General features: G+C 34.4%; 1 protein-coding gene across 1 annotated transcript in view; it reads left to right on the top strand.

Moving 5' to 3' along the window:
- Positions 1 to 21,561, top strand: part of LOC145263098 (neurobeachin-like protein 1) — a 319,648-nt gene that overhangs the window by 234,472 nt on the left and 63,615 nt on the right. Inside the window, exons 36-39 of the mRNA XM_080120024.1 lie at positions 2,880 to 3,029; positions 8,604 to 8,761; positions 12,420 to 12,544; positions 17,889 to 18,018. Coding sequence (XP_079976150.1) covers positions 2,880 to 3,029; positions 8,604 to 8,761; positions 12,420 to 12,544; positions 17,889 to 18,018 — 563 coding nt within the window. The remainder of the gene's footprint in view (positions 1 to 2,879; positions 3,030 to 8,603; positions 8,762 to 12,419; positions 12,545 to 17,888; positions 18,019 to 21,561) is intronic.

Here is a 21,561-nt window from a genome sequence, read left to right on the forward strand (position 1 = left end):
AACAGGCTCCAAAGACAGGGAACAATCCTATTGAATTCCGTCAAAGAAGTTAGAGTACGCAGACGGCATATCTCGGTTAATACCAAGGGCAGGTAAACCACTAGAAGACTCGGTGATCGCATTACTACGATCAGAGAGAGATTACATTTCGATCCTATTCAACACTGTGAAAGAACTTCCAATATAAGGAAAGAAGCCGAAAGCGACGAATTTAGAAGAGAAACCAAGTTGTGCTGAACAAGTAGCAGAGGTTTTCTCAACATGCGACCAGGTATTATTTTATCGGGAGGGAGTGGTTGTTCCAGCGACCCTGTAAAAGAAAATCTTAAAGGATTTTCACACAGGATACCCTAGCACCACCAGAATGAAAAGTTTAATGCATTTATGTGTGTACTGGACAAACATGGACAAAAATATTGAAAAAAAGGTGAAAGCATGCAGGGAATGTGCACGAGCTGCTAACGTGCCACCAATTCAATTTAACCTGACTACCTGGATACACGTGGACTATGCAGGACCACTTGATGGATAGTACTACTTCATAGTAGTCGAGAGTTTCTTCAAGTGGCCAGAGATCTTTAGGTCTAAAAGCCTGACTACTGACTTCACTATAAAAACTCTTCATGAGTTATTTGCACGGTTCAGAATGGTCGACTGCTTGGTGTCAGGTAACGGCACTCAGTTTACATCCGGGGACTTTAAAGAGTTCATGGAGGACTTCCAAGTGGCTCACATCACAACTATGACATACCACACCTGGTCAAATGGACAGCCAGAAAAATTCATGGACACGTTAAATAGGGCTTTGGAAAAGGCAAAGGATACTCCATCTGAAAAAGCGTTGCAACAATTTCTTCAGGTGTACTGCATAACTCCTAACAAGAATACACCATCCTAGATGTCTCCTGTAGAAATGATGTTCACTAGAAAAATACAGCCAGTCTTTGACAAATTATTGCCAAAACAAGTAAAACCTGCAAAGACAACTGTTCCCACGAAGAAATACATGTCGAGACAAAAGATATTCTTCCAGATGTACAACTAAAATAAACTTTCTGGGAACAGGAAATGATCAAGAACAGGATCGGCCGTATGGTCTACATGGTGGATGACCACATGTCATGCTTAAGAAACACTTGAAACAGATAAGTAAACGCACTTTGGACGAGTCAAATGAAACTCCGCCAGAATAAAAAGAGGTGTTGCACCTACTGTATGACGCGTTTGGTCTGAAACCTCCTCAAACAAGTCCTAAAATACGTCATTCTGACAGAAAAAGAAAACTGACAGATCCCTTGGAAGTCAACCCAAGATAGAAAAACTATAGGGATATTTTGGAGAAATAAATCTTTGGAGGTGGGTGTTCTGGGGTAGTTAACACCCCATATCCATAGAAAATATGGATTCATCGGGCTTATATAATCCAGACATTTCTACCTTCAAGCAGAGAGTACGCTTGTAGTTTATCCGGACTCTTTCACCTTATAATTGTGATCCCTTAAACCGAACTATAAAAAGAACTTATTTTTATTTCATGAGCATATATTTCTTATAAAATTTCAAACAAGATAAAAACATTTATTTAAAATCCGTATTAAAAAAAAAAACTTGAAAGTGCTCAAAAAAAGGTAAAAAAATAAAAATAAAAAGTTATTTATACAAGTTCAAGTGAAATATTTAGAGTAGAGTTCCAGAAAGCGAAGAATATGATAACTGTTTACAAATCCAACAAAGTAAAAATGTTTCTTAATTTTCCCCGTTTACTTTACCTCATTTTTCTGATGATAAAGTTGTATATAACTTTTATTCCTCATCTTTCATTTAATGTATATTAGGTTAAGAAGAAAGTTCTTGTGGAATTTATAATTTTGATTTCAAATGATGTATTTACGAAGAAGTTTTCGTTATAATACCTTTACTTTTTATATCACTTCTAAGAAACGCTGTTATGAAGTGTCATCTTCCCTTCTTTTATACAATAAGAATGACCCATTTTTGGACTAGGTTGTTACTTGCGATGAAAAATGGGTTCTTTACTACAATCAACTCAGCTCAGTGGTTAAATGCTGACAAAGCACCATGACACTTCCTGAAGCCAGAGTTGCACCAAAAGAAAGTCATGCTGACTGTTTGGTGGTTTGCGACCAGTCTCATCCATTACAGTTTTTTGAATACAGGCGAAACCATTATGATGGAGCAGTACTGTCAACAAAGAAACTTCGACAACAACATCCAGCATTAGTCAACAGAATAGGCCAAATTCTCCTCCACAACAATGCCCAATCACATGTTGCTAAACCGACTCTGTAGAAGTTGAATGAATTGGGCTATAAAACTCTGCCTCATCCCCCATACTCTCCGGTCTTCCTACCTACTGGCTACCACCTTTTCAAGCATCTTGACAACTTTCTGCATGAGAAATGCTTAAAAAATCAAAGCGATATAAAAAATGCCATCATCGCTACCAGAACGTAAGATTTTTACATTACTGGCATAAATACACTTGTTTTGCGTTGGCAGAAGTGTGTTGATTCGGTGGTTATTTTGATGAGTAATTTTTTTTTGAGCCAAGATATGTTCATCTGAATTTAAAGTTCAAAAGCCGCAAGAACTTCCTTGTCAACCTTATATATATATATATATATATATATATATATATATATATATATATATATATATATATATATAGTTATGATAAGCCATGTATATGTGTACTTGCCACATAAATTGTCATATGGTATGAGCTACATCACAATAAATTTATATTATCTTGCTTATATTTTTGTGTGTGTATTAAAGTGGTGGGGAAAAGGAGTCACATTGATCACTTATTCAAATGTGCTAAAACCACTTCCCCCTTTTCTTTTAAATGTGTCCAGATCAATCCACAGCTTCAGCATTTTATTGAGAAGATTTTTTTGGAGCACCGAGAAGCCATGATTGAATTCTGGAGTGAATGTCATGAATCTCTTATGATAAGCAGACATAAACGAAATCAAGAAGAAGGAAAAAGCAAGTTGGCTTTCCAGGTAAAGTACATTGTTATCTTTGCGAATGAGACACTAAAGCTACGCAGATATAGGCCTGTGCATGCATTTGTGCATAGCCAACATCTATATATATAAAAGCAAAAATGTGTGTATGTATATATGTGTGTGCACTTTTTCTGTATGTCCACGAAAGGCTTTTTTCCAGGGGGTGCTCGGTGGGGTCACTCATTCTTAAAACTTTTTATATGCTGTCTAAATGATAATATGTATGAGTTATGAACGGGGGTCATGCATGTATTTAATTTGCCCGACTTTTCTGTACTATTTTTTCGAGATTTTTCGATCACCGCATGTTTCTTTCGCTTTTCAGTATAAAAAAAGCAAAACTGGATTCGAATCGGCAGTTCCCTGGTCCACGGCTGGGTGGTCTCCAGAAAGTGATGTAAAAGTTTGGTCAATGTCGGCTTTTCACCGTCCTATCAGACAATTGCTTTCATCTGTACACTCCCCTAATAAACGAGGGAGCTGGTTTTCCCCAAAGTTAGTTAAGAACAAACAGACCGGATTTTTGACCTCATTAAAAACTGTCCTGCAGAAAATGCTAACTGCTGAATAGTGATTGCTTACGTCGTTTTAACGCTCGCAGAAAATGTCAACTCCGCAACTTCTATTTAACCTCATAAAGTCATTAAGTGTAGGCACCTGTCAATTCTCTTTCTACTTAAATAAATTCAAACGTCTTTCAGTTACTCTTTCTTGCTGGCCGAGCAGTTAACATGTCCTGTTTTTTCACACTTTATTTTCCAACTTCACCTCATGTCTTCGCATCCCCCCCCCCCCCCCCCCGTGTTTCTTTTTGATTTAAGAGTACACACACCTCGAAACACTCGGGCAATGCCAGGTACCCCTGCTAGTCTATATATATAAAAGCGAAAATGTTTGTGTGTGTGCGCGCGTTTTTGTGTATGTCCGTGAAAGGATATTTCCGCTTACTTTTCGCTGTGGTTGCTTCTTCTTAAAACTTTTTATATCACGTCTTAATGATAATATGTACGAGTTACAAACTGGCATCGCATGTGTATTTAATTTGCCCGACTTACAAAACTTAAATATTCAACATTTTTCGATCGCTGCGCGTCGATTCAACTTTTCGTATAAAGAAAGAAGCGAACAGATCTGCGGTGAATAAATACTGTCTCGCACTCAAAGTTGGCATCATTAGATCGCCAAGAACGGGCACTGCCATCTTTCTGTTAAACGTCGCACCTACATGTTTTTTTTTCACACTTTATTATTTTCCAACTGCGCATTCCTATTTTTTTTTTAAACAAACATCCACCCAACGATTTTTCTTTTCATTTACCCAAAAACACACACCTCCAAACACCTGGGCAACGCCGGGTACCTCCCGCTAGTCTATAAATCTCACCTGTTTGTTTAAATGTATGTATGTTTGTATGTCTGCCTAAAACTTTCGACAGAGGCGACGGATCCTGACAAAATCGGTATCATTTTGAAGCTCGACGTCTCGGACGACAAATATAAAAAAATTGGCCCAAAACATTAATTCCTTCACCCTGAACTCGGCCGTTTTGTACAAGTTGATTTTTTTTCGCCGACTTTTTAGTAAGTCATTGTCACCATTGGATTGACTTCGTTTAATTTGAACGCTTTTGACTTCCGGTCGTGTCATGGAAACATCGGCTAAGATTGTCAGATTCTCTTTCACTTTCTTTTCCGCCTTCACGTCACAGGTTCGAACCTGCCTGCCTACAACCACTTTTTTTTAACACCTCTCTTCACCCTGGCTGCCTACTGTTGTCTTGATTCCCTCCCTACGCTACTACTATTTTTTTTTTTAACACTTATCTCTACATTCACGGGTTCAGGCCTGCCTTTTTAAAAAAAATTTTTTTATCATTTTTGCTCAACACACACCTCCAAACACCCAGGCTAGTCTATAGTAAGTAGATTAGAGAAAGACAAGTGTATAATCAATAATGTTTGGCCAATTAATGAGAATTAGAATCGAGAATCTGAAAAATCAAAACTTTTTGGAGTATCGTAATCGGGAAAAAATTGTGTCTATTTTCATCTTGCCGAAAACAATTATTTTAATTATCTTTTTTGTTTGTTTTGGATTAAAATTTGATTTTTTTTATTGATTGTACTAGTGATATTATAATAAATATTTATTGCTTTTAAACTAAAATTTATAGATCATCCACAAGTGTCTTTTCACATTTACAAATATATATGCATGGATTACATGGGTTTTTAGGGTAATCTGAAAATCGAAAAATAGAAAAGACAGCAACTCTATTACTAAATAAAGATTTTGAAAGAATCGGGATCAGTAATTTTATTGGAATCTAGTATTTAGAAAAGAATCAGTAATTCTATAGAAATTGGGGGGAAAAGTATTGGAATCGTCCCATTGCTAACATACACTGTCAAAAAATTATGCTTCTCCAGGGTTTGCTTTAATATTCATATTAAAATAATGACGACGACCGGTTCTACGCATGCGTCAGATGACATCATGACCTGATTTAGTTTAAATAGTTGAAGAACTGACTAAATTTCATGTACGTTGTATTAGCTCAGTTGGTTAGAGCGTTGGGTCATTATTTAAACTTTTTGGGTTCGAATCGTGGTGTGAGGTGTCTTTTTTTTTCGATTTTTTAAATTTAAATATTGAACCAGTGTTATTTAAGCCATTTTTCATGTAACATTCGTTTTTTTTTTTTTTTTTTACTTCGCTTATTCTTAGGTTCTCATTAACACCCCCGACCGACCACACACACCCAAAAACACCCGGGTACCCACCGATTTTTTTAATTTTAATATCGAAACAGGCTTATTTAAGCCATTTTTCACGTTTTTTTTGTTCTTGGTTTTAACGTTTGTTTTTCTGTTTTCTTTTTTGTTTTTTTCGATTTTTACATTTAACATTGTTCGTTTGCCTTACATTAGTTTTTTTTGTGTTTTTTTTCCGATGTTTTGATTAACCCCCCGGGTACCCCCCGCTTAAGTTTTAACGTTCGTTTTCATGTTTTCTTTTTTTACTTCGATTATTCTTAGGTTTTCATTAACAACCACACACACCTCCAAACACTCGGGCAACGCCGGGTACCCCCCTCCCCCTGCTAGTATAAATATAAAAAGCAAATGAAAAAAAATATGAATGAAAAAAAATATAAATATAAAAAGCAAATGAAAAAAATAAATGAACCACAGTATATTTGGTTCCAGTGAGTATTTCAATTTGTTGTTCAGCTTCTTTCTATGCATCAGTTACTTCTGTGTAGCTTACTTGCTATAGACATATTTCCTACTATATATATATATATATACAATGAAAATTACAATTGAATTTACCAAAATGATCCAAGATGGTAAAATTAAAGTAAATTATAAATATTAAAGAATTAATATTTATAAAATTACCTCAGCCAGATATAAAAGCTCGATAAAACCAAATAGGAAATAGAGCTTATAATATGAGCAAACAGTTAATAAAATATGTTAAAAAACACTTTGAAATGAGTTAAAAACATATTTAATCTGAAAAGGAAACACTAGATAAATGGATAGTCCTTAATCCACGGAGTTTCGAAGAAATACTCTCCTTCTCATCAGAGGGTAGGAATTAGCAAAATGCGGGATCGGATTTTGCATGCAGAAGTATTTGATGAAACAACAAGTAAGTCCCTATTTACAATGCCTCCCCACAGGACAGAGTTAGACACCAGGGTCGTTTTTTAACGTGGAGAAAAGGTACAAAAATAAAATTTGTCTCAGTCGTGAAGGATTTCTCATCCACTGACAGAGAACAAGAAATTGAAGTGTATCATCTAAAGAACAGATACTAAGGCCAAGCAAGTAAGTCAAAGATCTTACTTGAAAACAAAATAAGTGAAGCAGAGGGAATATGGTAAAGAAGAAGGTGATTACACATGAATGGATAGTCTGGTGACGGTAAAATCCAAATGTAAAACTTCAAGAAATTTAAAAGAATTTCCATTTGTACAAGTAAAATCCAAGGAAATCCCGTAATTGGAAGGAGATGGTCCATAATAATCCAAAGGCAGAAATCCATGGAATAATTCACAAAAATGTGTACAAGGAAAAAAATAATATTAATAAAAGAAAAATAAGATGTGCTTTTCACTCTACTTCCGAGACATAAATATAATAAAAAAGATCTGGGAAGAGAAAGGAGAGAGAGAAAAAAAAAATAATGAAGTTAAATATAAAATAAAGGGAAACAAAAGTCAAAATGACCCAGACAGGAAATGTTAAAGGCGTGAAAATATATATAGGGCAAAATAATATAGGTCAACTGAAATGTACGCTTTATGGTTTTTTAAATCAGAGATCTGCTTCTTCTAGAAAGGTTGCCTTCACCACGGCTTACAGGAGTCCTCTCCACCCCAACACACACACACAAACACACACAGTGTTAGTTGGCCGTTGACTTTGAAAAAGGGTTCATTCACCCTTTGGAAGGTCTTGTTTTTAATCCTTCAGGGAGACTAGCCACCCTCCTCACCAAACAAGTCTGGTGGAGGGACCAGTTTAGTCGCCGGTGACCCGACCATGAGGCAGGTAGTACTGGGTTACATGGTACCAGTAGCATATAACATGACCTGACATACATATATATATATATATATATATATTACACACAAATATCTTCATAATCCCTATTTTAAGTGATTAAGCAGTTAGACTTCCTCATCATTTTATTTTCTTTCTTTTTTTATTTTTTCAATAAACTTCAAATTGAGTAAGTATCCCAAGTATTGTTAGAAATTATTGTATTTTTTCTTTTTTAATGTATATAAATGATTAACTTTTGTGTGTTACACCTCAAGTGTATATTTTGTGCTTGTTTTTTTTTATATATATTAATTTCTTTATTTATTTTATTTATTTATATATATATAATATACATACACATATATATTTTTTCTGTAACCTTCTTTATTTATTATATATTGTTATTGATGGTCAAGGACGTAATAAAATTATTTATTTGTTATTATAACTAGTGAGTGCATGTCCAGAATGTTGTTTAGTTTTGCTCTATTATTTATTTTAGGTTTATGCTTTTTATTAATAGTGATTCCTTAAGCCTCAGATTACCTTGGTTTCTTTCTGTGGCTAGTATTTTTGTTTGTATGTCTTTATTGAGTTTGTGGTTGTTAAACAGATATATATATATATATATATATATATATATATGTGGAGGGGGATTATGTTTATGCAGATATTGTTTTTTATCATAGATCTTTTTTCCAGGTGAAAACTTTATATTTTTAGTTCATACCTACTATAAATAAACAATATTAAGCTAAATTCCAATGACCAACATTTTATTTATTTTATTTTTCCAATTCAAAACTTAACTATATGCACATTCTACATATATATATATGCAAATATCTTTCACTGTACATAAGTCATTTTGTATTGTACAAATTTAAAATCGTATAAACTGTTTTTATTTTTTTTAATTTCTGTTTCAATTGGTCAGAATCGCAAGTTATTTTTTTCTAGAATTATAATGAAACTTATTTCAGTTATTTAAAAAATTTTTTTTTACAGAGCCAGATTGTTGATGTTGCCAAAATCCGCATGTCGCAAGAACAACGCCGTTTCCAAAATGTGACAACCCAACTGAGAAATCAGCACAATTCTACAATCAGGCAGTGGAGGGCAACGAAACGTTTATTTTCAGCTAAGCGTGGTGCATGGAGTGATAAGTGAGGCAGCCATTTTTCTTTTTCTTTTTGGTCACATTTTTATTGCATGTTATGAAGATAACCCATCGAATCAGATCAATTAACCGAGCCATTTCTTTTAAAAGATTATAATTGGTCTCCTGCTAAAAGGAGGGTGAAGTTGTAAATTCACTGTTATCCGTTCCTCTGTTCGTCTTTCCACACTTTTCTCAATAACCACGCCTTGGAATTTTTAAAAATTTTGCACAAACATTAAACATGATATGAGTAAAAAAGTAACAGAACGGATTTTCCAGGAAAACTCCGGTTGCCGCCCTAGGAGTGCCTTCCAGATTAAAATGGCTAAAATTGACACTTTTGTGCTTATTAAAAAAAAATTGATGCCTTGGATTTTTATAAAACTTTCTGAAAAGTTGTAACTAACTGATTTCTATATAATTTTGTTTGTCTATACTTTGTGATAACTCTTGGGTGTGCCCCAGGGGCTCTTTTAGGGCTAATAAAAACACTTCAGTTTTTAGACTATTTTACCATATTTGTCCAAAATTTTTTGTGTATGTCTGTTTAGTAGTTGTGCATGGTGCTGAACTCAAATTTAAATATGTTAAAGCCTTGGGGACTTTTGGGGCTAAATGGGGGAGGGCAAATGATAGACTTAGTCATTTCTTTTTTTGCACAGTGCAGAACTGAAATTTACAAATGTTAAGGCCTAAAACTGTACCGTTTGTTCATTTGCACCAGGATTTGACGTCCTCTGGGGACTTTTGGGGCTAAATGATGTGGGGGGGGGAAATGCTGAACGTAGTCTTTTTTTTTTATGCCTCGTTCACTGTGCACTCACGGGGGACCATGCATGCTTTACTTATTAATAAATAATTAGGTATTTTTGAAAATGTTGAAGAAAAAAAATACTGTTTATCCATTTTGGGTTCTGGTATCTTCATGTATCTGTTATGCTTTACTTTAATCTATATATATAAAAGGCAAAATGTGTGTGACCATTTCGTGTATGTCTTCAAAAGGCTTTTCTCGCACACGGTTCCGGGGTCGTTACGATCGCTTACAACTGTTTATATGGGTCCTAAATAATAATATGTACGATTTGGGAAAGCGCGTCGCATCTAGATTTATTTACGTCGACTTTTACAAAATTATTGCTATTTTGGCTTCTCGCGTGTTGATGAGGCTTTTTCGTATAAAAAGCGAAACTAATTTAAAGTTAACAAGTCGTCGGCATTGCGCCGGGAAATATCCAGAAGCAATCAGCTTTGATCAATGTTGTACATCAGACAATTGTTATTCAATCTGGACAATTGGGAGCTGGTTTCCCTCTCCCCAACAACTGTTGGGGAGAAAATACAGTCAAATTTGGTTAAACAACTGCGTGACTTCTATTTGACCTTCTTAATTAGGTCAAATGGAAGCAGCAGAGTTAACTTTTATTGCGCACGCTTGTTTTTATAGTTAGATAAATAAATTCAAACCTGCTTAACGTTGTCTGTCGCCGTGGCTCAATGGTTAACGTAGCAGGGTTTTTTTTTTTTTTTTCACACATTAATTTCCAACTCAAGGGTACAGGTTCGATTCTCATACTCACCTACCAAAACATTTTTTTTCTTTATTATTTAACACCCCCCCCAGAGTTTTGATTTACCTCAAGACACCCGGGCATCGCCGGGTACCCCCCACTAGTAATTCATAAAAATAAAACTGGAAATAAATAAAATTCAGCTCAGCATTTTTCTCTTTTTTAACAAGAGCATTTATTACGATTACTTTCTGCACTACTTTAAAAAGTCTCTTGCTGTCACATGTTCATTTTACCTGGTACGTTCCTCCTTCCTTCCTCCTGCCGGTCACAGCTGCCCATCCTTGTCCTCGGTAGTTACATATCTGTTTTCTTCAACGTGCACTTTGCTTCTGCTGACCACGTGGTGCATTTTTTCTCCTTTTTTTCTTTTTTCGGTATTATTATACAAACACCGTGACAGCGTTAGGGTTAGGATTAGGGTTAGGGTTAGGGTTTAGGGTTAGGGTTTAGGGTTAGGGTTAGGTTTAGGGTTAGGGTTGGGGTTGGGGTTGGGGTTAGGGTTAGTGTTAGGGTTAGGGTTAATTCGCTGTCACGGTGTTTGTATAGTTTTACCCTTTTTTCTTCTTGCGTATAATTCCTAATTTATATATGTGTGTTTTTGCGGCTACTGCTGCTAATCTCTTTGCAAGTAAGCCATCCTCTGCTGCTGCTGCTATCTTCCCATGTGCTCATATGCACCATGTTACATAATTAATAAACAAATGAGAGATAACTAGGTATTTCTTAAAATGTTGAATAAAAAAAAGTACTGTTTGTCTAGCTACTATTATTGGTATTTATTTGCGCTTTCATGTAATTCTTTAATTTTTTTTTTTTTTTACATGGAGGTCACCACTTATCAAGGCCTGGAAGCCACTCAGGGATAAGGGTTATTGCGTGTACAGTAATCAATGGGATAGTATCGTAGTAATCGTTAGTATTGGAGATTTGATAAAGTGTCTTAAGGGGGCGTTTCATCAGGATTTGTTTATGTGTGACTTGAAGACATCCAAGTTGTAGTCAGGTGGGGAACAGGCAAACGGAAGAGAGTTCTAAGAAATAAACTTTGTTCATAGAGTCTACGTTTTGATTTAGGCACAGATAAAGAGTGGGGAAAATTATTGACAGTGGTTTCAGCTAGACGGGTGTTTATTATGAAAGATTGGCAAGAGGAGACCAGAGATTGGAGCTCAGACGAGCACTTGCCATGGAAATAACAATAAAACAAAGACAGGCTCACACCGTCTCTTAATGAAAACAAGCATAAAATATTTATTAAAATATGAGTGACAATGTCATAGTAAATGTTTATAAAAATGCGAATAAAACGCACCCTAAAAGATAACACCAGACTGGATTTGGTCTACCTGCTCTCTCATATTATCTTGCTCTTCAAATATTGTAAAGTTTTTGTAGAGGTAACAGTTATGGCCCTTGGACTAACAGGAAACAGACAAGAGTTATCTCCCCTTAGGTCTCTCAAGTTGTGTTGTGATTTTTCCCTTTATTTTATCGACTTCTTCCATTCATTGAATGTCGTGTTTTCCCTTGTTCAGGGATAAAATATTTTCAGATATTGTGCAAGCTAACTTTCCAATTTTTCACAGTTCAGTGGGTTTACTGTCTCAAAATTCCACTTTGTGTGGTTTTGTCAAATCATTTATGTCTCGTTGGAACTGTATCTATATGTGTAAATAGTCTCACACACACAAACCTGCAACAAGCATAATACACACTAGACAATCATATGTATTCACACATAGTTTACAATCACAAGTACTAGAGACGATCAGAGGAGCACGTAAATATTTACATATACACACGTTATATAAACGGCTATATTACAAAAATTTGTAATTTGTATTTTTAATGTCTTACTGCTTTATATCTATTTATTTTCTCTATGATAATAAAATACACAATATCTCATTAGATGAAATATTGTAGATACATCATATATGAAAGACAATAAAAAAAAAAACAGTTAAACACGATAGTGAGTTTATTTCATTTTTTTTTCTATATGTTTTTCTTTTTCCATTCTCTCTTTCATGCGTACATGTTTATAAATATATTTATGTATTTTTTTAAATTTCTCTTTTCTCCAAGATCAACTGAAAGTAAGCACTGGAAATTATCCAACCAGGAGAACTTTTCTAGAATGAGGGTAAAATTGATCCCAAACTACAATTTTGACCTGCACACAGAATCAAGCAAGCTGAGAGACAATCTGGGTAAGACCTGATCCCTGTTTTTTTTCTGTTAATTTTTTTTTTCTTTTTTACGTTTTCTTTTTTTTTTTTTTTTGTCAAGGGGGTGGAGGGATGGTCTATCTGGTTACAATTTTATAAAAAAATAATTACGGATCAGATTTAAAAAAAAATTTTTAATGAGACATCGGAGATGCAAGCTCTCTGTTTTCTAACTGTATGGACATGCACATGGTTACGGCACCAAAATGTGAATATACCCATGTGTTCAATGTCCATCCTGATCGTTTCTAGATGTTGTGTCCAGGTTAAAATTGTTTGTTTATCCAGTCAGCGCTACAACAAAGAATCCTCACACCAAGCAAAACCACAAGTCTAAGTAATAATCTTTATTATTATTATTATTTCTTTTTAAATTATTTTTTACCCCAAACAAGGCACAATGTCACTAAATCTTAAGGAGCTACTATTTGTGACCAGATTTGCAGGAATACTATGTAGGGAGTTGAGCAGCAAGATGTCTGTTCACATTACACTTGAACTTCTGCATGTCAGTACAAACAGGGAAGCAGGGGTCTGGGAGGGAATTTCGAAGTCTAGCAGTTCGAGGGAAAAAGCTATTTGAGTAGGCTTTCCAGCATCTAGGGATCTCTACAGTGTAGGGGTGAGATTTTTCTGCTTGTGTGGTTTGTCGGGGCGGGTATTTACATTGAGAGGGCACTAGTGCTTTAAGCTTATCTTAGCACTTACCATTGTCTTAGCACTTACCATTGAAGTACTTGTAAAACAGTTACAGGGATGCCACATTTCACCAGCCCAGATGTGACAACAATACTCTATGCATGGGAAAATAGTGGCTTTGTAGAGATGCAGGATACTCTCAAGTGTGAGTAATCTAGCACAGTAGAGAGAGCCCACTTTTTTTGCAGCAGCCTTGGCAATTACCTCAATATATTTATTCCAGTTCATGTTGTTTGTGGATGAGCTTGAAGGCAGTACTTTCAGGTAGTGTATCATTAGCCATGACAATCAATGATTGAGAAAGGTTCTTGCAATTATTAAAGGAAATAAACTTAGTCTTGGCGGCATTGAAGGTTACCATCCAGTTTTGCTTCCATTCCCCTACAGATTGGGGGTCTTCCTCTAGAGTTTTAACAATTTCCTTAGATATGCATTCATTCGTTTTCCCTCCAAGTCTGTTATAGAGCATATTGTCATCAGTAAATATACCCATCTTAGAGGCAATTTTATCAAGGAGGTCATTTATAAATATAATGTTTAATAAAGGTCCAAAGATTGACCTCTGTGACACACCCGCATTTCAATGTTAGAATGATGTTGAATGACAAACTTTCAGAATAAGAGTTTCTTTTCTATCTTGGCCAACTGAAAAACCAGTGCAACTCTACACAATGGACCCTCTGTTTCTGAGGACCACTTTTCTGGTAGCTCTCTGGAAAATCAACTGCCTTTTCTCCAATGTTCAACTCTCACTCTTTCTCCTCATCTTCGAGGGGGGGGGGTTATGACTACCTCTCCTTTCATACTCCTAGGTTCCCTTCATCCTTGACTGATTCTGGCCTTTTCTTGGTCACTCTTTCAACCAAACAGAGGTTGACCAGAACATAACATCCAGACGGTCATAGGGGGTTTATCTGGAGCTCATCTAGGAAAATTACCTTTTCCCAGAAAAGCCGATCCTAGTGACATTCCTATCAAATGAGGCAATTAGTTTTTTTAACAAAGAGGTTCTTTCTTCAAATCACTTGCTTTTGGAATTTCCTCCTTATTTTCCCTGACCCTACCAACATTCAGTCTTGAGTCATTTCTTATAAAATAAAAATAATCCAAAAAGTGGATGGCAAAAGAAATAATTTTATCGTAGAGGGAATAAAAATATCCAAATGCAAATATTAAATGTAATTGTAAGGACCGATAGCTTCAGTTGAGTCAGAAGTTTTGAATTGTAAAGAATAAAAGATGGCAGTATTAATCCAGTCAGGGTCAGCAGAGTGTACCTATTTACAATGCCTCTCCATGGGACAAAGTTAGTAGACACCAGGGTCGTTTTTGAACGTGGAGAAAAGGTACAAAAATAAAAAATTGTCTCAGTCGTGAAGGAATGTTCCTCCACTAAAAGAAATGGAAATGCAGCATCTGAAGAACAGATGGTATTTATTTACTCCCCCACCGAGCAAATTAGGCACAAGGCCAATTTTTAATGTGAGGAGTGAAGGGAGGGGGAAGGGAAAGGGGGGACCAGCTCCCGAGAGGTGGGAAATGGGAGTTGGTTAAAGGTCAGGCATGTGGGGTTGCCCCCACATCTGGTCTTTGCTAGTCATAGCTAGTCATAGCTTGCAGTATCTGCCGGAACAGGTGGTATTTATTTGCTCCCCCACCGAGCAAATTAGGCACAAGGCCGATTTTTAATGTGAGGAGTGAAGGGAGGGGGAAGGGAAAGGGGGGACCAGCTCCCGAGAGGTGGGAAATGGGAGTTGGTTAAAGGTCAGGCATGTGGGGTTGCCCCCACATCTGGTCTTTGCTAGTCATAGCTAGTCATAGCTTGCAGCATCTGCCAGAACAGATGGTATTTATTTGCTCCCCCACCGAGCAAATTAGGCACAAGGCCAATTTTTAATGTGAGGAGTGAAGGGAGGGGGAAGGGAAAAAGGGGACCAGCTCCCGAGAGGTGGGAAATGGGAGCTGGTTAAAGGTCAGGCATGTGGGGTTGCCCCCACATGTGGTCTTTGCTAGTCCTAGCTAGTCATAGCTTGCAGTATCTGCCGGAACAGATGGTATTTATTTGCTCCCCCACTGAGCAAATTAGGCACAAGGCCGTTTTTAATGTGAGGCAAAAACCAGCTCCCCTAAAAGTAGGCAAAAAGGGGGCACTCTGGTTACCAAAAATAATAATTGTCCCAGTATAGAGGGCTTCCCCTCCATTGACTGGTACAAACCATCTTAAGTGCACCATCTGCCGGAACAGATGGTATTTATTTGCTCCCCCACTGAGCAAATTAGGCACAAGGCCGTTTTTAATGTGAGGTAAAAACCAGCTCCCCTAAAAGTAGGCAAAAAGGGGGCACTCTGGTTACCAAAAATAATAATTGTCCCAGTATAGAGGGTTTCCCCTCCATTGACTGGTACAAATATCTTAAGTGCAGCATCTGCCGGAACAGATACTACACTTTGATCTTGGCCAAGCTATGATTGAAGAATTCAAAGAGATTCAATATATTTTATGAAGCGATTCTGGCATCTGATTAGTTTGTGCTTATCATTCATGATTATAAATATAACCATCTAATTCTTTGTGGTCATACCCTCTTACGATGCCAAAAATATTACAACATTCAGAAATTTAAATGTAATGTGAACTGATATCTGTCTGACCTCTAATAATAATAGTCCTTTATATCTCAGTACTTATATGCCTTGTTTTGATTGAATATAAGTAAAAAAAAGAAAAAAAGTGTTTGCTGGGAGAAAAGTTTTGAAATAAAAATCACAAATTTCTGTGGAGATTACAAATAATGGAATAATGATTTGTTTTTTTCTCAAATGAATATTTCATCAATATCTCAGAATAAACTCAAACTCTGGAGCATTTTCCATTATCTAATTCTTTTAATTTAACCTTTCATCCTTAGGGTTTGCACAGGCATGAAAAATCGTTTAATTTTGACTTTTTCCTTGAAAAGACCTTATTTCTATTATCATCTGAAAAAAATCCTTGAAAATGTCTTGAAAATTGTAATCTTTACGTGAAGTATAAATTTGTCAAAATATAAAAAATAAAATCGGAATAAATACTATTAACTTATTTTTATAAATGTTAATAAAAATACTGTTAAAATATTTTTTGAATATTAAAAATAAAATATAAATACTATCAAATCATTTTGTTTAAATATTAATAAAAATACCATTAAAATATTTTTTAAATATTAAAAATGAAATATAAATACTATCAAATTATTTTGTTTAAATATTAATAAAAATACCATTAAAAGATTTTTAAATATTAAAAATGAAATATAAATACTATCAAATAATTTTGTTTAGATATTAATAAAAATACCATTAAAATATTTTTTAAATATTAAAAATGAAATATGAATACTATCAAATTATTTTGTTTAAATATTAATAAAAATACCATTAAAATATTTTTAAATATTAAAAATAAAATATAAATACTATCAAATCATTTTGTTTAAATATCAATAAAAATACCATTAAAATATTTTTTTAAATATTGAAAATAAATTCGAAATACATTGTTCTGAAATTGCATCATATTATTGTGGATACAAAATTACCCAATGTTTTCCATGTAATAACATTGGGTAGTTCCTGATAAAAGGATGTAACTCTTGTATCCACAATACCATAAATTGAAACTTTAAAAATAAAATGAACACAGCATAAACCAATCTATAATGGGGAAAATAACATTTAATCGTGCTTGGTTGGCCAAATGTAAATGGGTCACAGAATGTAAATATGATTGTTGACAGGCATGTTGTGTATGTAAAAAGACCTTTGTTTTCAGCAAAATAAATGAAATTGCCTTGAAATCGCACATGGTTGGCACTAAACATAAAATGAATACAAACTGTAAATAGTTTAGTTTTGTTGCACATTAGAGAACGTCATGTAAATAACTGTGTGACCTTTAAAACTACTAAACAGATAAATGAAAATGACTTTCTCTGTTGTCAATTAAGCTTTCTTGGTTTATTATATCATTGTTTATGCATTAAATTTTGTTTTGAAAACTTGAATTTTGTTTGTGAAAGGCTTTGAAAAACTTTGAAAAGCCTTGAAAATTAATATTTAACCCTGATCCTTGTATACTTATATTTCCCTATCATATTGTATATATGTTTGTTTTTAATTTCCCTATCATATTGTATATATGTTTGTTTTTAATTTCCCTATCATATTGTATATATGTTTGTTTTTAATTTCCCTATCATATTGTATATATGTTTGTTTTTAATTTCCCTATCATATTGTATATATGTTTGTTTTTAATTTCCCTATCATATTGTATATATGTGTATTTTTAATTTCCCTATCATATTGTATATATGTGTTTGTTTTTAATTTCCCTATCATATTGTATATGTGTTTGTTTTTAATTTCCCTATCATATTGTATGTTTGTTTTTAATTTTCCTATCATATTGTATATGTTTGTTTTTAATTTCTCTATCATATTGTAGATATCATGTTTATTTTTAATTTACTTATAATATTGTAGAGAACATTTTTGTTAATTTCAATATCATATTGTAGATATCATGTTTGTTTTTATTTCAATATCATATTATAGATATCATGTTTTTTTTTTTTTAATGTAGATATGCCTGAACTGGCTGATAATGACAAACTAAAGAAACTAGAGCTAGCTAAGGAAGCACTCATCTCCCACGAGAACATTGCTGATGACACTCTCGGAGATGAAGATTGGAATGTCATCAGTTCAGCCAAGTAAGTAATGTAATTTCATTAAATTATAGAAATTAGAAAACTAAATAATGATGAGTTTGTGTTTTTCTCTAAAATAAATTATTTAATTTATATCAAAGATTAAACAAGCTTTCGACTTATAAAAACGTCTTCATCAGGTTCTGAAATTGTTTTTTCTTTTGTAAACCATCTTTCTTGTCAGAGAAATAAAATCCCTAGCAATCCGTAGAGGTGTTAGTTATGGTTGGTTTAATGTAGCTGTGTGTTATCCGTTAATAAGCAAAGTATTTGCAATTGGAAAACATTGTTTCCTATTTTAATTGTATTATAGAAATTAAAAAGCCAGACGATGTATACGGAATACAAACCTTAACCGACTTCAATAAAAACAAAAAAAAGGGCACATATCAGTCAATACTGACCTTTGCACTCAAATCACCTCTGTAAACAACAAGAGTGCATTTTTTTTTTTTTATATTTAAACAGCTTAAAGTTTGGATTGATATTTTAATTAAATATAATAATAATAATGAGTTATATTATTTACTTGCTACCAAGGTTGATTTATATGTAAAGTGCATTTATATATTTACAAAACTTTAATTTTCTAGCGGATTTTCATGACACAGAGTGCATTTTAATATTTGCAAAATGTTTTAATTTTTTGAGTGGATTTTCACAAATTCATATTTTTATTAAATATAATAATCATTTCGGGGAGCTTGGGTCGCAAGTAACTAATATAAAGTTTTGTAAGTAGATATAAATCTCAGTAGCGAATAAATATATTACTTGTTTTTATTATTATTTAAAAAAAAAATATCAATTCTCAAAAATCTACTCAAAAATTAAAATGTTTTGTAAATATATAAATGCGCACTGTGTTGCAAAAATCTGCTTGAAAATTGAAAAGTTTTGTAAATATATGAATGTGTCATGCTCTTCCATCCATCCACAGCCTTGAGCTCCTGGAGGGACATAGATCATCCATAACTTTGTAGATGCTTTTGTATCAAAGAGTTCTTTTTTAGGGTGAGGGTGCTGGTCCTCACACTCAACCTTCCTAGGTACATACACTGCCTAGCCTTCCCAAATGGTCACCTGTCTGGTACTGGCCAGGCTTAACGTTGCTTAACTTTGGTAATCTATCAAGAACCAGTGTGTCAACGTGATTGTACTGTATGTGTCATGCACTTGCGACGGTATTTTTTTTTTTATCAGGGACAAATTTATTCCTCATCATTTCCCATGTTCGTTTCGACCTCTCGTTTCACTGTGACCATATATTAAATATTTTTTAATTATTCTTAATTTTTTCTTTTCCTCTTCTCTCCTGCTTGTGAAATCTATATTAAAGAACATTAGGCGTTCTTCTAGTTCTTTTTAGCCACACAGTGGATTTTCATTCATCTTCAGCAACATGATTTTCTACAAAACTTAGCTAAGTAGCATGGTTTTCAAGCCTTTTTGCATCTATGTTGATAGATGCAAAAAAGATTGAAAAGGCTTTGGCTGGATATGTCGATTCTTTCTCTGCCCTTCCATACATAACTTGGGTTTTACTCTTTTTCTTTTTTCTCATCTTGAATTAAGATTCTCTCATTCTGACTAAAGAAGTCTTTGACTGTCTGACTGCGCTTCCCCTGGCTAACTCTAGACTAACTAGAAACGTGTGTCCCTATATACTTCAAGGTGTATGTGTGGGGCGGTAACCCCCTGGTAACCATTCATACCTGGAATGCATCCTCTGACCTGTCGCACTTGTCAATTTCTGAGTGCAATCGTGTGCCAACTTGGAGTTAACAAGTCTGATTTATGCCACCGGTAACCTTTTTTGACCCGTTTGCACTCAACTCGACACAAACAAGTTGGGTTCAACTCATGCCACGTTAACTGTGTTATTGACACACAACAAGGATATATTGATTTATAAGTGGTATAGGTTTTAGTTTTATATGAGAGATGTCAGCAAACCATTTTTAGACTATTAGAGCTAGGAACATGGAAAAATGAAAAGCAAATCAATTTTTTTTTTATGTTTCGGAATTTTTGAGATGAGGATTGATTTTGAGACCGGAATCAATTCAGCAATGCAAGGCTTCCCAGAGAATGTGGAAAATCAACAATAAAATTAAATCTTGTTTTTGGGAGCAGACATGAATTGTCACAAGGGAGCAAAAAAAAAGATACATATATTAAGATCTTTTTATATGTGACACGCACACACACATGACAGTATACACACATGACTGCACACATAGACAGACAATCATGGTCACGTTATAATTATATAGACACCACTTACACAAAGTATACGTACACAAGAATATATACACCTATCCCCCACCCTACCCAGGTATATAACACTCTGAGGTGTATAGCAAAAAGAAAATTGAGATTAACTTGTTTCATTCTTAACACTGATTGGGTTCCATTCTAAACACTGGACTTTGACTTGAGAAACAATTTAAAAAAAAAGGAACAAATGAAAAAAAAAAAAAAGATGGGACATTGAAAGTATCCATATATGACATTGCCATTAATTTAATATGTGACTTGCTTAGTATTCAGAAAAGCTGGATTTAATGTAATTCTGATGCGTCCGTTCAATCTGTACATACATAAATGAATGGACAAATTGAGTCTTGTATTATTTTGATTCTTTGAAGTGCTGTTCTGTTCTTGACTGTTATTTTCACAATGTTGTGGTTGATGTAACTCCTGGCTTTCTTCACGTGGACCTTGTTGAACTCTGGAATCTGCACGGAATTTTGAACGGAACCCTTTATTTAATGCATGGTGGTAGCATTGTCCATAAGGACCGGTGGCATAGTGGATAAAGTACTTGGTAAAATTCAATTGTAAGTTATACTCTTCTGGAGGTTGAAAGTTCAATCTCCAATATGGGTGACACTTGAATTACATTTGTGAACTACTTATGACTTCCACCCAGTATATAACTGATGGAATGGGAGCATGCTAATCTTGTTTGAAAATTCTGTTTAGATTCTCGACTTTGGCAGAAAGATTCCTGAATTCAACAAGATACACCTGAGGAAGGCCAGAAGTTACACCGACCGAAACATTGTGAAAATAATACTCAATATGAGAACAGTAGTCCGAATAATCCAAATAACAATTATCAATCCTCATCTAAAAAAATTCACAAACATAAGATTGAACCACTTAAAGAATATGTGGATTTTCATGAATGGTAGGATTTGTATAAAAGACAGAGAGAGAAAGAGAATCTGTGTTTTACAGAATTTTTGTTTCTTGAGATGTTTATTTTGCAACTATCTTATATATTTTACTCAGTAGCATGCTGCAGAGGTTTGGTGATGCCTGGGATTAACTTCTTGATTGTATATCCAAAGAATCAAATATAGGTCCTAGTACAGAGAAATATTATAAAAGTATGATTGTATGCCTCCCTCCCCTGCCCCCAATTTGCATACTTAGGGCCACTAGTAGCTTCCTCTTTTGCAAACTACTGATTGTTCTAAAAGTAATATGATTGTATTGATAACATGGTTGTTCCATGTGTTGCCAACCTGATTGTTG

The sequence above is a fragment of the Euprymna scolopes genome, chromosome 38 (assembly GCF_053919585.1).
Source record: "Euprymna scolopes isolate OS-2025 chromosome 38, ASM5391958v1, whole genome shotgun sequence".
Classification (NCBI taxonomy): Eukaryota; Metazoa; Mollusca; class Cephalopoda; order Sepiida; family Sepiolidae; genus Euprymna; species Euprymna scolopes.